At 37.7% G+C, this 18,311-nt stretch overlaps 1 protein-coding gene across 4 annotated transcripts in view; it reads right to left on the bottom strand.

The window, feature by feature from the left end:
- The window catches only part of LOC150097844 (nonsense-mediated mRNA decay factor SMG9-like), a 286,780-nt gene that overhangs the window by 8,388 nt on the left and 260,081 nt on the right, over positions 1 to 18,311 (bottom strand). For 2 of the 4 annotated variants that reach the window (XM_090406489.1, XM_090406492.1), the window contains 2 exons: positions 13,056 to 13,094; positions 1,644 to 1,776 (listed from right to left, as the gene is read on the bottom strand). In XM_090406489.1, coding sequence (XP_090262615.1) covers positions 1,644 to 1,776; positions 13,056 to 13,094 — 172 coding nt within the window. The remainder of the gene's footprint in view (positions 1 to 1,643; positions 1,777 to 13,055; positions 13,095 to 18,311) is intronic. The other 2 variants (XM_090406490.1, XM_090406491.1) reach the window with 1 other exon arrangement.

Here is an 18,311-nt window from a genome sequence, read left to right as displayed (position 1 = left end):
GGCATTTTACAGGATACTGTGTGAAATTCTGTTATGCGTATCGGAGCAAATGGAGATGTGAATGAGGTTGGCTTATTCAGGAGCAGACAGATGATTAGTGTTGTATGTCACAGGGCTCTAGGCTCTATACTTAGACCACTGATATTTATTTTGTACATACATTAATCATACAAATGGCCTGAGGAGAAATATTTTGTATGTTTATGACACAAAACTGGTTAGTGACAATTATGAAGTTAATGTAATTGATCTTACATGATGATTTTAACACACTGACTGTAAGCAAAGAAGAAGGGCTGCCAGTTTATTGTGGAAATGTGTAAGTACTAGGATGAAAAGATTGTTGAAAAGAAAAATTACCAGCTGTGCACAATATTGATGGAAATGGACTGCAGGAAATTTATGAGGCTTGGGATTTGTAGATGCTGGTGGACAGTGAGTGAGTTTGAAGTTCAGAGAGCATATTGCAGAGTTGCTAGAACAGCTAATAGGATTACCTGGTTATTGAAAAATACAAGCATAGATAAGGAAGCTATTCTATCTCTTTATAAGGCTTTGATATTGCCACATCTAGACTAGTATACACACCTCTGGTAATTTGGGATTATTAGGGATGACCTAAGAGACTTTGCAATTTAGACCTTTCACTACAATTGGTGAAAGGTCTAAATACTCCTATGAGGATAGACTGAAGATTTGTGGGTTACAGAAACTGGTTGTTAGACAGAAGGGAGAAGAGATATACTGGAGGCATTTCAGTTATTAAAAGAGTTTTATAGGACTGATGCAAAGGAAAATTTTCAGTATATGACTAGAGAGGGAAAATCAAGGGTTCGTCCCTAGAAACTGAGTAAGAGTGTGGTTAGCAAAGACATGAGAACTAGAATTTTTATTCTAGTCCTCATGTCTTTGAGGGGTTACTGGTGTATTAATGTATTAATAACCTAATGAGGGGTTACTGGTGTATTAATGTAGCCAGTTTGCCACTCTACTGCATCCTCCTAAGGGCGATATTCATGACTGTATCCATGTGTGCTCATGGGGCCAGTTTGCCTGCTTGTGGGATGAAAACCCCAAATAAAGTGACAGCAGGGGAAAAAACCCTGCTGTCCATGCCCAAGACTGGCTAATTTGGCTATTGCTGAGGAAGATCCTTAAGCTCCTCACGTCATCGACAGTAATCGAACCTACGACACTCCTTCCGCAGGCATATGGTTGCAAAGCACATAACCACTAGGCTAATCATGCAGACAGTGAATGTATAAGCTGTTAAAATAGCTTACAGTTGCTGAAGAACACATCGACAAGCAGAGATAGAGAGGAGGATATCCCTCCTTATTTATAAGGCTTTGATATGGCCACATCTGGATTACTTGCAGTAAGTGATGTTTAGTCATCTGGATTTCTTGGAGATGAGGAAGTGGTGGAAAGGATTCATAGGTGAGTGACAAAAATGTAATTCTCCCTATGAGGACAAACTGAATTATTCTTTACTACTCAAATGGTAGTAGATATTAAACAACTAAAGTTATTTTAGATTTTCAAGCAATTTTAATTAGTAATTTAATTACTGATTAATTAGTAATTAATCAGCAACTAAAAAGGTGATTATTTAAAGGAAGCAAACAAAAGAAACCACTTACCATTTTTTCTCTGAAAGTACTTTTTGAGTAAGTGATGTATGTGACATTGACAAAATTTGGTAAGATAAATTTTTTGCAAGATCTGAGAAACTGGGATGAGCCTTGTAGGCAGGAAGAGTAACTGAAAAAATATCTAAATAATAGAAATAGTATTAGCATTTAATCTAGTACAAAGAAAAAAAAAACTTATGAAGATATTAGAAATAAAGTGCTAACTATATTAGCATAATTATTTTTATTCATTACCATCATAGTGTCATGAGATTCATCACAGCAGTTCCACTTTAGACAACACAGTCCAACATACTACTCCTCTGTACTGACTGCAGGGGACTTATGTCCACATAAGGTAGACATGAAAGAGGGAAATAGTGGCAATGATTTAAGGCATGATTCTAGTAGTAAGACTTATACGTTGGTTAGACATAACTGGTAATTAGTTTACGGAATTAACAACGCATATAAAGTATATTAATTAAAGGTAATTTTAATGAATAACTTCTATATTTCGGCAATGTCACATTGCCATCTTCGGGAACATAAAGATATGGTATGTGCACTCAGGAACTAACACAAAGCAAATGAGGAAGAAAGCAAGAAACTAATATTGTTCCTAAAGTCCTAATGGTGCCCTCTTGCGGGCTAATTTGGTAGTATTGACAGTTGGGCTGAAGTTCTCATAATGAAAGTCTCCCAAATTTGGGGCAGTTTCATGCACCCAAATTGGTTGAGGTTAGGAACGCTTTTTAGAGCTGCTGAAGATTCTTTGAATAATCTTTCGTATTTAAACTTGCTGTGATGGACTATTGAACTAAACCACATCCTCAACACTTTCTTAGCCAATGAAAATAACCCCAAAAAAATCCAAAAAATACTAAAACCTGTAAACTACAACCCCCCTCCACAATAAAGATTACACCAAGTCTATCACCATTCCCTACATCTAGGGCACCTCTGAAAAAATAACCAATATCCTCAAAAAATATGACCTTACCTCCTGTTACAGACCATATAAAAAGTTGGCACCCCTTATCCGCTCTACCAAAGACCAACCACTTCCCCTAGACCTACCTGGTGTATACCAGGTCCCTTGCAGCTGCAAATTGTCCTACTTTGGCCAAACAGGCAGAACAACAAATATCAGGATTTCAGAACACCAAGACTACATCCGGTTTCACCAGTACAGCCGCTCTGGGCTGGCAGACCATGCCTTAGATACCCACCATAAAATTCGTTGGAAGAAAACAAAAATAATCTATCACAGCAAGTTTAAATACGAAAGATTATTCAAAGAATCTTCAGCAGCTCTAAAAAATGTTCCTAACCTCAACAAATTTGGGTGCATGAAACTGCCCCAAATTTGGGAGACTTTCATTATGAGAACTTCAGCCCAACTGCCAAGACTACCAAATTTGCCCGCAAGAGGGCACCATTAGGACTTTAGGAACAATATTAGTTTCTTGCTTTTTTCCTCATTTGCTTTGTGTTAGTTCCTGAGTGCACATACCATATCTTTATGTTCCCGAAGATGGCAATGTGACATTGCCGAAATATAGAAGTTATTCATTAAAGTTACCTTTAATTAATATACTTTATATGCGTTGTTAATTCCGTAAACTAATTACCAGTTACGATTATAAGGCAGTGTGGTGTAACATGGAGGTTGACAGGAAGACATATTTAGTTAGATATAGGCCTGGGAATGTGGAGGGTGATGATGAAGAAATGTACAAACAACTTGGATTAGTGAACAAAGAAAGGGTAATTATTACAGGTGATTTTAATTATGGCAGTATAGATTCGAATGAAGAGATAGTATTCGGGAATGAGGAAAATGAATTTCTCGAGTTTTTGAGAGATAACTATCTCAGGCAGGAAGTGAAGGAGGACATGAGAGGATCGAGAGTTCTAGATCTGATCATTTTATCAGAGGATGTAATTGTGAGAGGAGTTTCACACTTTCTTCCAGTTGATGAAAGTGATCACTTGAGTCATGGTTAGCCATATGTAGATTTTTGTGAGGAAAGGATATATGTGGAATTATAAGGCTGATGATTATGACAAACTTAGAAGATAGCTTGGAGCTATAGCATGGAATGAGGAGTTGAGTGGTAAAGAAATAAATGCTGCTTGGGAATTGACAAAGAAATACGTAACAGCATCAGTGTCTGACTGTATTCCGAAAGCCAAAAGGCTGAATAAGGTAGGTGTGAAATGGATGAATGTGAAGCTTGAGCATGAAATCTGGAAAAAGAAGATATTTTGGAGGAAGTACAAGATGAATAATGGTAATAATCAACATGAAGAGTATTACTATTACTATTATTACTATTATTACGGGCAACTCCAGGGAGTCATTGGACTCATCGAGGGAGGCCCCAAATCATATTCATCACAACTATTTGACATTCATACAGTATCTATCATACCTCGCCTTAAACTCATTCACTGTCACAGCATCCACCACAGACTCAGGGAGCGCATTCCACTCATTCACTACTCTAAAAGTAAAGAACCCAGCTCTAACACCTTTACTAACCACACTTTTGCCCAGTTTCCATGGATGTCCCCTAGTCCTCCCACAACCAGCCCTGTTCTCAAAAATATCTTCTGAATCAATTTTATAGAAACCCTTCAGTAATTTGAATGTCTCAATCATATCTCCCCTCCTCCGCCTATCAACCAATTTTTGCAACCCACAAATCCTCAACCTGTTCTCATACGGTTCATTCCACAGACCTGCTATCATCTTGGTCACTCGCCTCTGGATCCTCTCCACCTCCTCCCCATCAAGAAGAAACCTAGGTGACCAAATCTGAGCACAGTAGTCCAGATGGGGTCTTATCAAGGCTCGATACAGAGGAACAATAACCTGCTTGTCATCGTATTCTTCAGCAACCAAGTGATTTTATGAGCTGTTTTGGTCACTTTTGCAATGTGTCCCCTAAATTTCAATTCCTTATCTACCAACACTCCTAAATCTCGTGCCTCATCAATTTCCTGGAGCACGGTTCCACCAATGCAGTAAACTGCCGCCAATCTTTTCACCCCAAAATGCATAACCTTACATTTTGCCACATTAAACTGACATCCATTCTCCTTAGCCCAGACCTCCAATCTATCCAAATCATCCTGCAAAATTTTGACGTCATCTGCATTCACTATTGCCCTACCCAACTTCGCATCATCCGCAAACAAATGAACTGTTCCTCTCAGATCATTTCCTATATCATTTATGAACAAATTAAACAGCAGTGGTCCAAGAACAGATCCTTGTGGCACACCACTAGTCACAGGCCGTCTTGTGGACTCTACTCCCGAGTAAACCACTCTCTGATATCTCTCCGTCAACGACCCTCCTACCCATCTCACCAACCCTATGTCCATTCCCATATGCTGCAATTTACTGATTAGAATTCCATGTGGAATCCTGTCAAAGGCCTTGGCAAGGTCCAGTAGAATCACCGTAAACCCATTACCCTTATCCAGTTCAGCCGTCACTGTGTTATAATACGTGAGCAAGTTACTGAGGCATGACCTACCCTTCACAAAACCATGCTGTCCCCGATACAGTATCCCATTTTCTTCTATCCAATCTTGTATTTTCCTCTTGACTATTTTCTCTAAGACCTTGACAATGATTCCTGATATGCTAATCCGTCGGTAATTTACTACAGCAGTCTTGGAACCACCTTTATGCAGTGGAACTATTTTCCCCTCTTTCCACCCGCTCGGGACTAACCCAGACCCGAGACTCAAATTAAACAAAATGGTCAAGGGTACTGACAATTCTTTAGCTGCTTCTCGTACAACACGAGCTGGTATACCATCCAATCCCACAGATGTATTGACATTGAGGTTATGCAATAGACTACTCACCTCCACTTCATTAACCACAATTCCCGTATAATCTACTGGTTTATTCGTTTCTGCAATGTCACCACCTGGATGATATACTTTTGCAAAGTGCTCACTCAGTAACTCAACTATCTCAACTGATTCAGTTACCTCCCTACCATCGGCATTCTTTAAAATCAATCTGCCATGTACATTTTTCCTTTTACTTGCTACATATCTAAAAAACTGTTTAGGATTCTCTTTAGCCTGCATGGCCAATGTTCTTTCGTAATCCTTTTTTGCTTTTCTTACCACACTCGTCACCCTTCTGGCCTGTGCTTTATACCGTTCATGTGCCTGCCGGTCACCCTTCTCCTTAAATTCCCTCCATAGTTGTTTCTTTTTTTGCAACTCAAGCTTAATGGTGTTATTCATCCATTTAACCCCTACTTGATTTATTATTCGGACTCTAGGTATACAGTCAGCCATTGCTTCTTGCAAGCACTTCTTAACTACCTCCCATGCACTATCAACTTCTAGTCTTTGCAGTTGTATATGCCATGGCACTGAACCAATCAAACTCCTAAGCTTGTCATACTTTCCAGCCCGATAATTCCACATGTACCCTGTCTTAATTGAAAATTCTACACCTTTAGCCACCTCCCAAGTTAAGACCCTATGATCACTCTCACCGATTGGTGGCAATGTAGTCATATTTGTTACAGCCAAATCCTCAGATGTAATTACTAGGTCAAGTACTCTCTGACCCCTAGTATTTTCCATTACATGCTGTCGCAGATAGTTATCCCTTAATAACCGCATAAAATCCAGTTCCTTCCTCCCGTGTGTCCTCTCCTCACTCCAATCAATGCGACCATAGTTGAAATCTCCCATAATAATCACCCTCCTTCCACCCATTTCTTCTATTTGCTTGTGCATACTGTCACCACCATCTTTTCCATCACCTGGTCTATAGCAGCACCCAATTGTATATTTAGTTCTGCTAGCCACAATCTCACACCAAATGGCCTCAAATGTGCTCTTTTCTCTATCCTGCAATTCAACTTCTATTCTCCTTGGCTGGAGCTCATCAGCTATCTTCAACAATACTCCTCCCCCCATTTTATTCTCTCTGTCATTCCTGAACACACTATGCCCATCACATTCAATCCCACTAGTTATATCATCTACAGTCAGCCATGTTTCACTAATACCTATAACCTGTGGTCTGGAAGTGCCAACCATGGCCAAAAACTCTTCCTTCTTGTTCCTAATACTCCTAGTATTAGTGTACATGAATTTAAGACCCCCATTAGCCCCAACCCTACCTTGATGCCTTATATTAACTATCCCACTCAGATTTGTTGTCCTTATTTGCTCTGGCATATTATGTTCATTCTTACATTCAACTGCCTCCATAAGGACTGTTTCTCTACTTCCCTCCCCCCTTAACAAATCTAGTTTCCCTGAATTTGCACATCCACTACATTCAGCAACACTTTCTCAATTCTTCTTACACCGTAACCATTCAAATGCAAGCCATCCATCTTATATAGATCCTTTCGCCCATCAAACTCACTCCACACATCCACAAATTCCACACCACTCGTCATACATAACCCACGCATAAAGTCATTTGTAATTATAGCCCTCCTTTTAAACATTTCACTGTCATACCGTGGCAAAAGACTAATCATTCTAACTCTCTCACTCTTTTCTTTTGCTACCTCAAACAATTCATTCAGGTCTTCTATCATTTCCATTTTATCTCCTTTCAAATCATTCGTACCTGCCACAACAATCATTTCTTTCACCCTTTCCTTTTGCTCACTAACAGACGCAGTTACGTCCTTTATGGTCGCACCAGGTTGGTATGATTTTGTCAAATCCTCTACTAACACACCTCGTACTAACGAGTCTCCATACAGCACTCTATCCTTCATTTTGTTCATGTTCACATTCATACGTCTATTTTTCCTGTCATACCTTTTATTATTGGTTGGTTCATTCAGTCTACTTTTGTTCATGCACTCTAGCTGCTGTTTTGCTCTTTCTATCGCACTATTCAACAACGCGATCTCACTCAATGCATCTATCTCATCTTTTTTGTTCTCTGAGAAACCATTTATACTATCATTCACACTTTCTACATTCACACTCTCACAATTTTCATGTACAACCTTGCCGTTTCTTGTCATATCCCTGTTTCCTTCATTCTGAAGGTTGACAAAAATATCACATTCACGATCAGAAATACACTTCAATTCCGCATTCTCCCTGCATTTTCTACACACATTCAATCCTTTATTATCTTCTAACCACACGTATAAAGAACAAGCCAGGAAAGTGACTCAGTTAGTAAAGAAAACAAAAGTGCCATATGAGAAAAAATTGGCAAATCAGGTGAAGAAAAATCCTAGAGAGTTTTTTGGATGTGTGGCAAGTAGAAGGAAGAATGATCATGGCAAGATGATCTTAATGGATGAAAGTGGTAGAATGGTAACTGCTGCAGAAGACAATGTTGAGGTATTCAGTGATCAATTTATAAGGGTAGTTCATCCTGATCAGAGTGGAATCATGAGGAACTTAAGTGTACATGACATAGAGGAGTTATACTGGAGGAAGTAGGGGAGACAAGAGATCTGGGGTTGATGATTAATAGAAACCTGAAGTTAAGGGTACGTATTGCAAAGGTGGTAAAGGTAACACAGAGGATTGCTGCAATTATTAGAAGGACACTGACCTGCAGAGATAAGAGGGTTATCATTCCGTTGTATAAGTCTCTGATCAGACCACACTTGGACTACTGTTCTCAGATTTGGTCCCCAGGATTTGAAGGGGAATGAATTAACTGTGGAAAGGATACAAAGATGGATGACAAAGATGGTTTCAGGACTGTACAAGGATAGTTATGAGGATCAGCTGAGGGAATGTGGACTGCAGAGTTTGGTGAATAGAAGAAGGAGAGGTGATATGATTGAGACTTTCAAACTGTTGAGAGGTGGTTACAGGGTTGACACTGGGAAGTTCTTTCGCTTGGTTGAACAGCGGGAAGGAGTGATGACAAGAGGCCATCCCTGGAAGTTATGAAAGGAAACTGTGAGCAAGAGGGTAAGGAGTGGTTTCTTTGCGTGGAGGGTGGTTGAACCATGGAATGCACTGCCTGTGGGAGTGGTGGGAGCGAGAATGGTCAATGAGTTTAAAGAGTGGTATGATAGACTTTGTGTTTCTTAGGGGGGACCTCTCCTCGATGAGTCTTGACAGACTTTATGTTCTTAGGAAGGACCTCCCACAATGAGTCTTTTGACTCCATGGAGGCCTAAATAATAATAATAATAATAGGAGAGGATGGCTTAATTGTGAGCGAGCAAGAGTTATTTGAGGAAGTAAATAAACTTGATGTCAATAAGGTGATAGGATTTGATGACATATCACTACACATATTAAGGGAATGTTCCCGGGAATAAGCAGTAGCATTGGCATACCTGTTTGATAAGTCTTACAAAAGCACAGGTTCAAAGCTAGTGGAAAGAACGTAAAATTGTTCCACTGCATAAAGGTGGCTTCAAAATTTTGGCCAATCTGTATCTATATATATCTGGAGTTGTGGTGAAGGTACTGGAGAGAAGTAGAATACAGAAATGGATTGATAACAGCAGTATTCTCTGTGGTTATCAGCACGAGGTGAAAAATAACTTAGACAAGGAACATACATTTACAGTGGTGTACTTGTATTTTGCAAAAGCTTTCGATAGACTGCCACACGACAAGTTGTTCAATAAATTGAAACAGATGGGAATGGATAACAGACTTCTGACATGAATCAGTGACTGGCTGTCAGATAAATATCAGAAAGTTATATATAGGGATGCAGAATCTTGAAAAAGGTCACTAGTGGTGTACTGCAGTGGTCAGTTTTGGGACCATTGTTGTTCATGGGATGGGTTTAAATAGTGATATGCATCTGTTTGCAGATGATGCAAAACTGGGGAGAGTAATGCAAAGTCAAGCAGATGTTATGGCTTTACAAGAGGACTTGAAATGAAACTATCAGTTCAATGTGGCAAAGTGTAAGGTTTGAGATTTGGTAAGCAAAGATGGGATGCAAAGTATACACTTGGTGGGGAAACTTTAAAGGAGAGTGGTGATGGACAAGAACCTGAAATTTAAGTGCCACATTATACAAGTTGTGAAGACAACTTTCATAGTGGACATTGGATAATGGCAATGATACAGAGGCCCTGTTGATCAAGCCTCATATGGATTATTGTGTGCAGATTTGGTCACCAGGTTTGCATTATGACAAGAATATGTTGGAAAGCATCCAGAGAAGATTTACAAAGGTTGTCAGTAGGCTTTGGAATGTGGAGTACGAGGACAGATTGAAAGAATGCAAGTTGCAAAAACTCACGAATAGGAGGAAGAGGGAGGGATATGATTGAGACATATAAGCTAGTCAGAGGTTGTTATCAGGTTGACATCTCTGAGATTTGTTTGTAAAATGGGAGGGGGGGGGTTAGAACAAATGGTCTAAAGTCAAAGGGTGTCTCAATCTTTCTTTGTCGTCAGTTGATTTAGAACAGCTATGAAATCATTCAAACCATTTGTAAACAGTCTTCCATGACAGTTATCATTTCTGCAAACTGCATATAATATTTCATGAGTTTGTGATGCACTCTTACCCAGTTTGAAACAAAATCACAATCACTTTCTGTATTCATGAAAATTATGCAAAATATAGTTACACAAAAATTGTATTTGCAACTAAGTGAGCAAACTGATCAACTTGAAATTCATCACATGAATGACAGACAGATATGATTCATCTCGACTTTGTTCTCCTTCCAAAAGACCCTATGTTGTGGCTACATTCTCTGTAATTTTTCATCACACTTCATATATCCTCGTCTTCTTGAAAACCAGGTGACTAAATCTGTGCACCGCAATAAATATGCAGTCTGATCTATGTCTTATACAAGGAAACCTTATTTTTACATGTATTCTTCATCATTGCCTTAATTCATTGTGATGTCCTCACAATTTTAGCAACGTCTTCTAAATTTCAAGAACTTGATCACTGTCATTGCCAGATACCTTATCTCCAATAAATGTGTAATCTGCACCCCATGCTACCTAATGCATTTCTTTAAAATTCAGTTAATTTAATAGTTTATTATTATTAGTTTTTTTTATATCAGACTTACATTGGTCACAAAACCTATAGCAATTCAGTACTATGGTTTGTAAAATGGAATAGAGTCACAGACCACAAATTAGTAATTCCAATATTTCATTAGCTGAATTGCTGACATTTTCAGATTACTGATATAGAGACAACTGGGTAATTAACACATTCGCTGCCATGCTCCTCGGGCATAGTTTGTTACTGCACGCCAAGCACTTTCACTTCTTCAAGGTCAGTGCGAGTAATTTCATAGCCGGCAATAATCGACATAAGAGTATATTCATAGTTGGCTTGTGAGGCTCATATACCAACTACGAGTATACTCGTAGTTGGCAGCGAATGTATTAAAATGAAACAGCATGTGATGTGCAATATGATGAAGACAGTAGGAATAGCTGATATCAAGAGCAGTGATATGATTAACCTCTCTACTGGCCATGGTGGATGAAATAGTGAGACCTAATTGCACTTCTTATCCATATTATTCAATAAGTGCTACAGAATCGTATCCAGATTTTGCTGGACGTCTATAGATGTCATGGCCGGTTGGGGTGTTAATGGTAAATACTAAATTAATAACATGAAAATTTAAAATATAAATAAAAATATCAAATTAATACATTATCACCCCAATAAATTCTGATTTTTACTGTTTCGGATAAATACTGCTGTATCTTATACAGGCATAGTTCTTAATAATTGTTCTTAGTAAGATTCAGTTTTTATGTGAATCTTACCATAATTGGCTGTATTTACTCTGTTGTACATTAAGCACCAAGACGGACAAGATTTGATGACTGAATTATGAAGAACTATTAAGAAGCAGCATTGGTTCTATCAAACTGCACAGTCTGTAAATAAATAATGATTAGCTATGGAATTCCCATTTTGAAATCAAATGTAATCTATATAATCCAGCTCATTTCAGCAATATTAATATTATGCTAAGAACAAATGTAGTCAAACACTCACCTGGGAAGTCCCTTTTATCATACACATAGCTCATTATACCATGCCTTTAACACACAAATTCTCTGCAGGCACCACACTCTCAGACAATGCATTCCAATCATTCACAACTCTCCATGCAAAAAACCTGAGCTTCTCACACCCTCTTTATACAGCCTCTTGTTCTTCCCCAATCTCTCACCATTTTATGAAAAACCTCTTCAACATTAATCCTCTAACAACCCATTACCAACCTGTACACATCTTTTCCTCCTATTCACTAGACTCTACAAATTGCATCATCTCAACCTTTCTTCATATTCAACATTCCAGACATCAGAAACCATTTTAGTCATCCCCACCAAGAGTAAATCCTACATCCCATTTTCATTTTCCAAATATTAAAATCTTACATTTTGTAACATTGAACTGGTATTCCCACTCCTGTATCCATTCACTCAGTCTATTCAAGTCTTCTTGTAAGGCCACAATATCTGCTCTATTCCTCATAATTCATTCCAACTTTGCATCATCTGCAAACAACTGAATATCCCCATTTAAATCTTCTCCAATATCATTAACATGTAGGTTAAACAGCAATGGCCCTAAAACAGACTCCTGAGACACACCACTAGTGACTTTCCTCTTCTGGGATATTCTGACTGTTTACCACACAATAAGTTGTAGTTTGACTATCAACTTATTGTGCGGTAAACTATCAAAAGTCTTTGCAAAGTCTAAGTATACTATTGTGCATCCATGTCCAATGCTGCTGTCACCTTATTGTAATAAATAAGTAGATTACTAAAACATGACCTCCCTTTAGCAAATTCTTGCTGTCCACCAAAGATAATACCATTGAAGAGAGGTTGAAGGTTTGTGAGTTACAAAGTTTAGTTGATAGGCAGAAAAAAAAAAGGGGGGGGGACATGATAGAAACTTTTAAAATATTAAAGGTTTTATAGAATTGATACAAGGAAATTTTTCAATATATGACAAATAGAGAACTAGGGGGCCATCCGTGGAAGTTGCATAAGAGTGTGGTTAGTAGGGGGTGTGCAGACCAGATTTTTTGGCATGTAGAATGGTAAGTAAGTAAGTGGAATTGATTGCCAGAATTTGTTGTGAGTTCCCTGATGTTGAATGGATTCAAGAAGAGGTAGGATTTGTGTGTATAATGGTTGATTTGGGTCTCCCACAATGAGTCTCTGGACTCCATGGAGATGCTGTAAAATAATAATAATAATAATAACAATAATAATATGTATAGTGGACATTATTATGAATTAAATCACAGTCAGCACATGTGAAAACTTAGAATTTATTAACTTCCGTATATTTTCTTCTTGTTAAATGGACATCAAATATAATCAGTGAGAGAAGTAAAGATTGGTTGACAATATTTAAACCTGGCATGAATCACATAACATGTGTTTACTTACTTATCCTAGTCACAGCTGGGTATACAGGAGAACACACCACTAGAGTTCAAAGAAAACAATGAATAGTATTTTGTTAATTCACACACAGAATATCATAAATATTCATTATAAAAAAAAAACTATTATCAGTTAAGATTAAATATTCATTCCCAAAAATTTGAGATAGGCATTATTATTATTATTATTATTATTATTATTACCCCAAGACCTCATGGAGTCAAAGACTCATCTGGGAGGTCCCTTTATCACACACACATCTCATCATACCGTGTCTTAAACACACTCAAACTCCTTGCAGACACCACACTCTCAGGCAAGGCATTCCAATCATTCACAACTCTGCACAAAAAAAACCTGCTTCTCACTCCCCTACTCACACCCTATTTATACAGTTTCCAGGGATGACCTCTGGTTCTCCCCTGATCTCCCACTATTCTCTGTAGAACTTCTCCACCATTGATCTTATAACACAGTTGAGATTCACGTGATGTCATAGTTTCACAAGTTTTGAGGAATGGATGATCACATTTAAATCTATTTGCATGCAGAATCTTAGTCTGATTCCATCTTAAGGGGCAGTATCAGGACTCTGGAATGTCTATGTCAATGTCATGTAAGCAAGGCCATACTTATTAGATTCCAGGAGTTTAATATAGTTCTCATGTTCTTGAATTCTAATCGCAGAAAAATGGCCTGTCTACTCAAAAAACAAAGTTTATATCGATAGAGTGGTTAATAAACATCAGCAATAATGGATGTGATAATTTATCCTTGGTGGACATTAAAAAAGAGTACAGTTTCAACATGAACTATCTGCACAATCAAGCTACTTGTATATGGAATTAAATGAATTTACATCATATTGCCTGAGTATTCCATAATGCAACACACTCTTTTTGAATATGTATATTGTATGCATTATGGGAATGGTCACTACTCACACTGGTTTCAATCTTTACTGTGGTAAAAGAGTTACCCTACACTTAAAGAAAACATCAGAACAAATAGCAGGTTCTTTGCATGTTTAATCGATGTGCCACCTTCTGGCCATTTTGGAAACTTTCTTCTCTTCTACTATCCACCTAGGATAGATTACCATCTTCATTCTTACCTGTGTTCATCAACTACCTTCCTGTTGACCTTGTTATTTCAGACAGACAGGCTGTCAAGATTAGAATCCAAGTAAATCGGGATAACATCAAATTCCTTGAATCTGATAAGTGTCATCTTACTGACTGACACTAGATACAGAGTTCTTTGTTCCCTGAAACTATCCAAATCTTAAACATTCATTCTGATTTTATACCTATTTTAAAGTTTTGGAAAGTAATCAAATTAACTGTTCATAGTTTTTTTTTTTTAATGAATATTTATGTAACCCTCTATTTGAATTACAAAATACTAACTTCTGTTTCCTTTGAACACCAACAGCATGTTCCGTTGTATACTGAACTGTAACTGCAACATGAGTAAGTAAACAGATGCTACCTGACTCATGTTAGTTTTGAATGTTGTCAGTCAATCTTTTTTGTCTCTCCTGATGATGTCCTAGTAACAAGGAAGGAATATACAAGTTAATAAATTCCTCAATTTTTTACATATGCCAAATATTATTGTTATTATTATTATTATTATGTGGGAGAGGCATCTCTGTGACACACACACACACAGTTCATTACATGTGCCTTAAATGAATTCACCATCTCTACACTTACCGCTCTCTCAGGAAGTACATTCCAATCAATGAAAACGCTCCATGTCTAATCCTCACTCCCCTGCTCACATCCTACTTATACAGCTTTCAGGGATGACCTCTTGTCTCCAACCCCCCCCATTCCATTCTATCAAAAACTTTTAAGTTAATCTAGTAAATAACCTTTCACCAACTTATATGTGTCTCTCTCTCTCTCTCTCATATCTACCTTCCCCACCCACACCTCCTATCTGCTAGATTCTGCAAATTATATTTTCTCAACCTTTCTTCATACTCAACATTCCAGAGAGCAGAAACCACCATAATTAAACACCTCTGGACACTTTCCAATATTTATTCCCCCTTTTGAAAACCACATGACCATATTTGTGCAGCACTGTTCATATATGGGCTGATTAAGGCCTTATATAATGGAAAAATAAGCTCTATTTCTGCACATTAAGTCCTCCACATCATTGCCACAGTCTGATAACTTCACAACTTGTGCAATGAGATCACTAAATTTTAGGTTATTATCAACCATAATGCACAAATCTCTTATTTCTTTCACCTCCTCCAAGAAATTCTACCATTTGTATACTTTGTATTCTAACTTTGTTTCTCAAATTTTAAAACCTTAGATTTTGCAATACTGAACTGTTAATCCCACTTCACATGCGCATTCCCTTAGTCAAATCATTTCCTTTGTAAAGCCACATCTGTGCTACTCCTCACATTCAAACCATTCCCAATATCATTAATATACAAGTTAAATAGCAACAACCCCAAAACAGACCCCTTGATGTATACCACTAATGACTTTTCTTTTTTGGGATATAGATCTTCCATACACAACTTGCTGATATCTATCAGATAACCAATCTCCAATCCAATGCATTAATCTATTATTTGACTCCATCTGTCAAATGGATATATCATGTAATTCTATCAAGGGATAGAATTACATGATATATCCAGCAGATATCAAAACCCTTGTTTCCAAAATGAAAGAGAAAATTTGCATGCATTATGAAACATGTCTCGAAGGACAAGGTGCACATTTCAAGCACATAACCTACAATCATTAATACTTTATTCGATCAAGATTCCACTGATAGTTGTGGATGTATGCATATCATGTGTAAACATATATTTCTTTGTTAATAAGCCTGTTTACTCAATAACATATATTGTTGTAGTTATTCAGTACTTTTTTCAGTACTTATTTCTGGGTGCATAATAAATCTTGCCGATATCATTTCTATTGACAGAAAGATAGAGAACACAACTGGAAGCATACCATGCAGACGAGCAAGCAGAATTTAGGAAGGATAGAACTACAATTCAACAGATTTTGACAATGCAGTGAATAGCAGAGAAAGCTAGGATAAAAAACAAAAACATATATAATGTATTTGCCGGCGTATAAGACGCACTTTTTTTCTTTGAAAATAGGTCTAAAAAATAGGATGCGTCTTATACGCCAATACTCTGTTTTTTTATTAATTTGATTTCTGGAAATGTTCTCTGTTCCAAGTTGGTCGATCTCTTTCTTGTTTCCTTGTGGTGTGTGGGAGCATTCCAGTTACGTAGAGTTCAGTGTATGTGCATGTCCTGTAATTGACGATCATAGCTGTGTTCCTGTTCATTTAAACTTTCCAGTTGTTGTGAACGGTGATAAATTTCTGCTGTTAAATTTTCTCTAAATTTCTTGGCAAATTATGGCTGAAAAACTTCGGCATTGCTACAGTATTGCATACAAGCTACGTGTGATTGCGTATGCTAAAGAACATGGAAACAGGGCTGCAGAGAGGATTTCAGGCTTCAACTGACAAAAACGCAACTCACAGTAAACATAACCTGTGAAGTGGAACTGCAAAATGGCCAGAACTTGAGACAGAACTGAAAGTTGGATTTTAGACCACAGAAAAGCGGACTTTCAGTGTCTACAAAAATGTTTATTCATCAAGCGAAAGCAAACTGATTATAATAATCAGTGATAAAGTTTTTTTCCTAAAAAATGTGTACAAAAAAAGGGGTGCGTCTTATATGCTGGCAAATATGGTACTTGCTTTGTTGATTTTCAGAAAGCATTTGACAGTATTGACCAGAAAGTGACATTAGCAGTTCTAGAATCCTATGGAATTGATAAAAAACTAATAGCTATATTAAAAGATGTTTATTAGAATGCAGTTGCAGCAGTTAGAATAGGTGATTTGGGGAAATGGTTTAGAACAAGCAGAGGTACTAGACAGGGGGATCCAATATCACCAAGCATTCACATTTAGAAAGAGCAATGGATAAAATGAAGGAGGGTGCAAAAGGAATATCAGTGCATGAGATGAGAATTAACAATCTGAGGTTTGCAGATGACATTGTTATTATTGAAGAAGGCGAAATAGGACTACAAAAAACATTGAAACTGTTAAATGAGAAAGGGAAGAGATTTGGACATGTTATGAACTTGGAAAAAATGAAGACAATGGTATTTGGTGAGAAGAACATGAAACAAAAGATACAAGTGGATGGAATTGATATATTTGGGAAGTAAAATGAAGTATGATTTGGACTGTAAAAAAGAAATAAAGATCAGGATTGCAAAGGGAAGAATAAATCTGAAGGCCATGGATAACATCTGGAAAAGTAAAGTGATCAGCCTGCAAATAAAACTAAAAGTACTGGAAATATGCATCTTTAGTGATGTACTGTATGGATCTGAAACATGGATAATAAATAAGGAATCAATGAAAAGAATTTTGGCATTTGAAAGAACTTGCTACAGGAAGATTCTAAGAATAGGATGGGTACAGAAAATCACAAATGAAGATCTCTGTCGGAAGATACAACCGAAAGAGAATCTAATGCAGAAGATTATAAAACGGAAGCTGCAACTATTTGGACACATCTGTAGAATGAGTGAGGACCAGATGATAAAGACATTTATGTTTGGTATTATGTATGGTGTAAACAGAAGAGGTAGACCATACAGAGAATGGATAGACGACATAAAGGACTGGTGTGGAATGGGTATACAGAAACTGTGACACTGTGCACTGGACAAAGAAAGGTGGAAGAAGATAGTGAAGGAGGCATCAGACACCAAAGGGCAGTGAGCCCATGGTTCGTGATCATGATGATGATATCATTTCTCAGATATGACTCTTCCATACTGTCCCTTGGTCATTTCTGTCGCTCTCATTACCCATCCCACAACCCTGTCCAGAACAAAATGCCCCCCCCCCCCACGCCTTTCTTTTCACTTCTGCTTCTAGTATCCCCCCCCCTCTTATCATGCTATGTTTCCCTGCCCACTTTGGCTACCCCTTGCACTCCTGTTCTCTCGTTCTCCTCACTCATTCTATTCACCTCCCTATCATAAACACTCCTTTAATTTCTTCTACCTTACTCTGATGCTCTTTCATATCTTCGCCTACCACACCATTCTCTTTTTTTTCTCCTCAGCTACTTCCTGATCTCCATCTTGCATTCTTCTTGTTTACAACCAAATCATTCTTTCCTATTACCACTATGAACTCTTTCACTCACTTGCTTCTTATATAGAA

The sequence above is a fragment of the Typopeltis vanoorti genome, chromosome 16 (genome assembly GCF_054136105.1).
Source record: "Typopeltis vanoorti isolate ZY-2024b chromosome 16, IOZ_Tvanoo_1.0, whole genome shotgun sequence".
Taxonomy (NCBI): Eukaryota; Metazoa; Arthropoda; class Arachnida; order Uropygi; family Thelyphonidae; genus Typopeltis; species Typopeltis vanoorti.
Note: the sequence above shows the minus strand (reverse complement) of the source record. Positions and strands in the feature narration are given on the sequence as shown.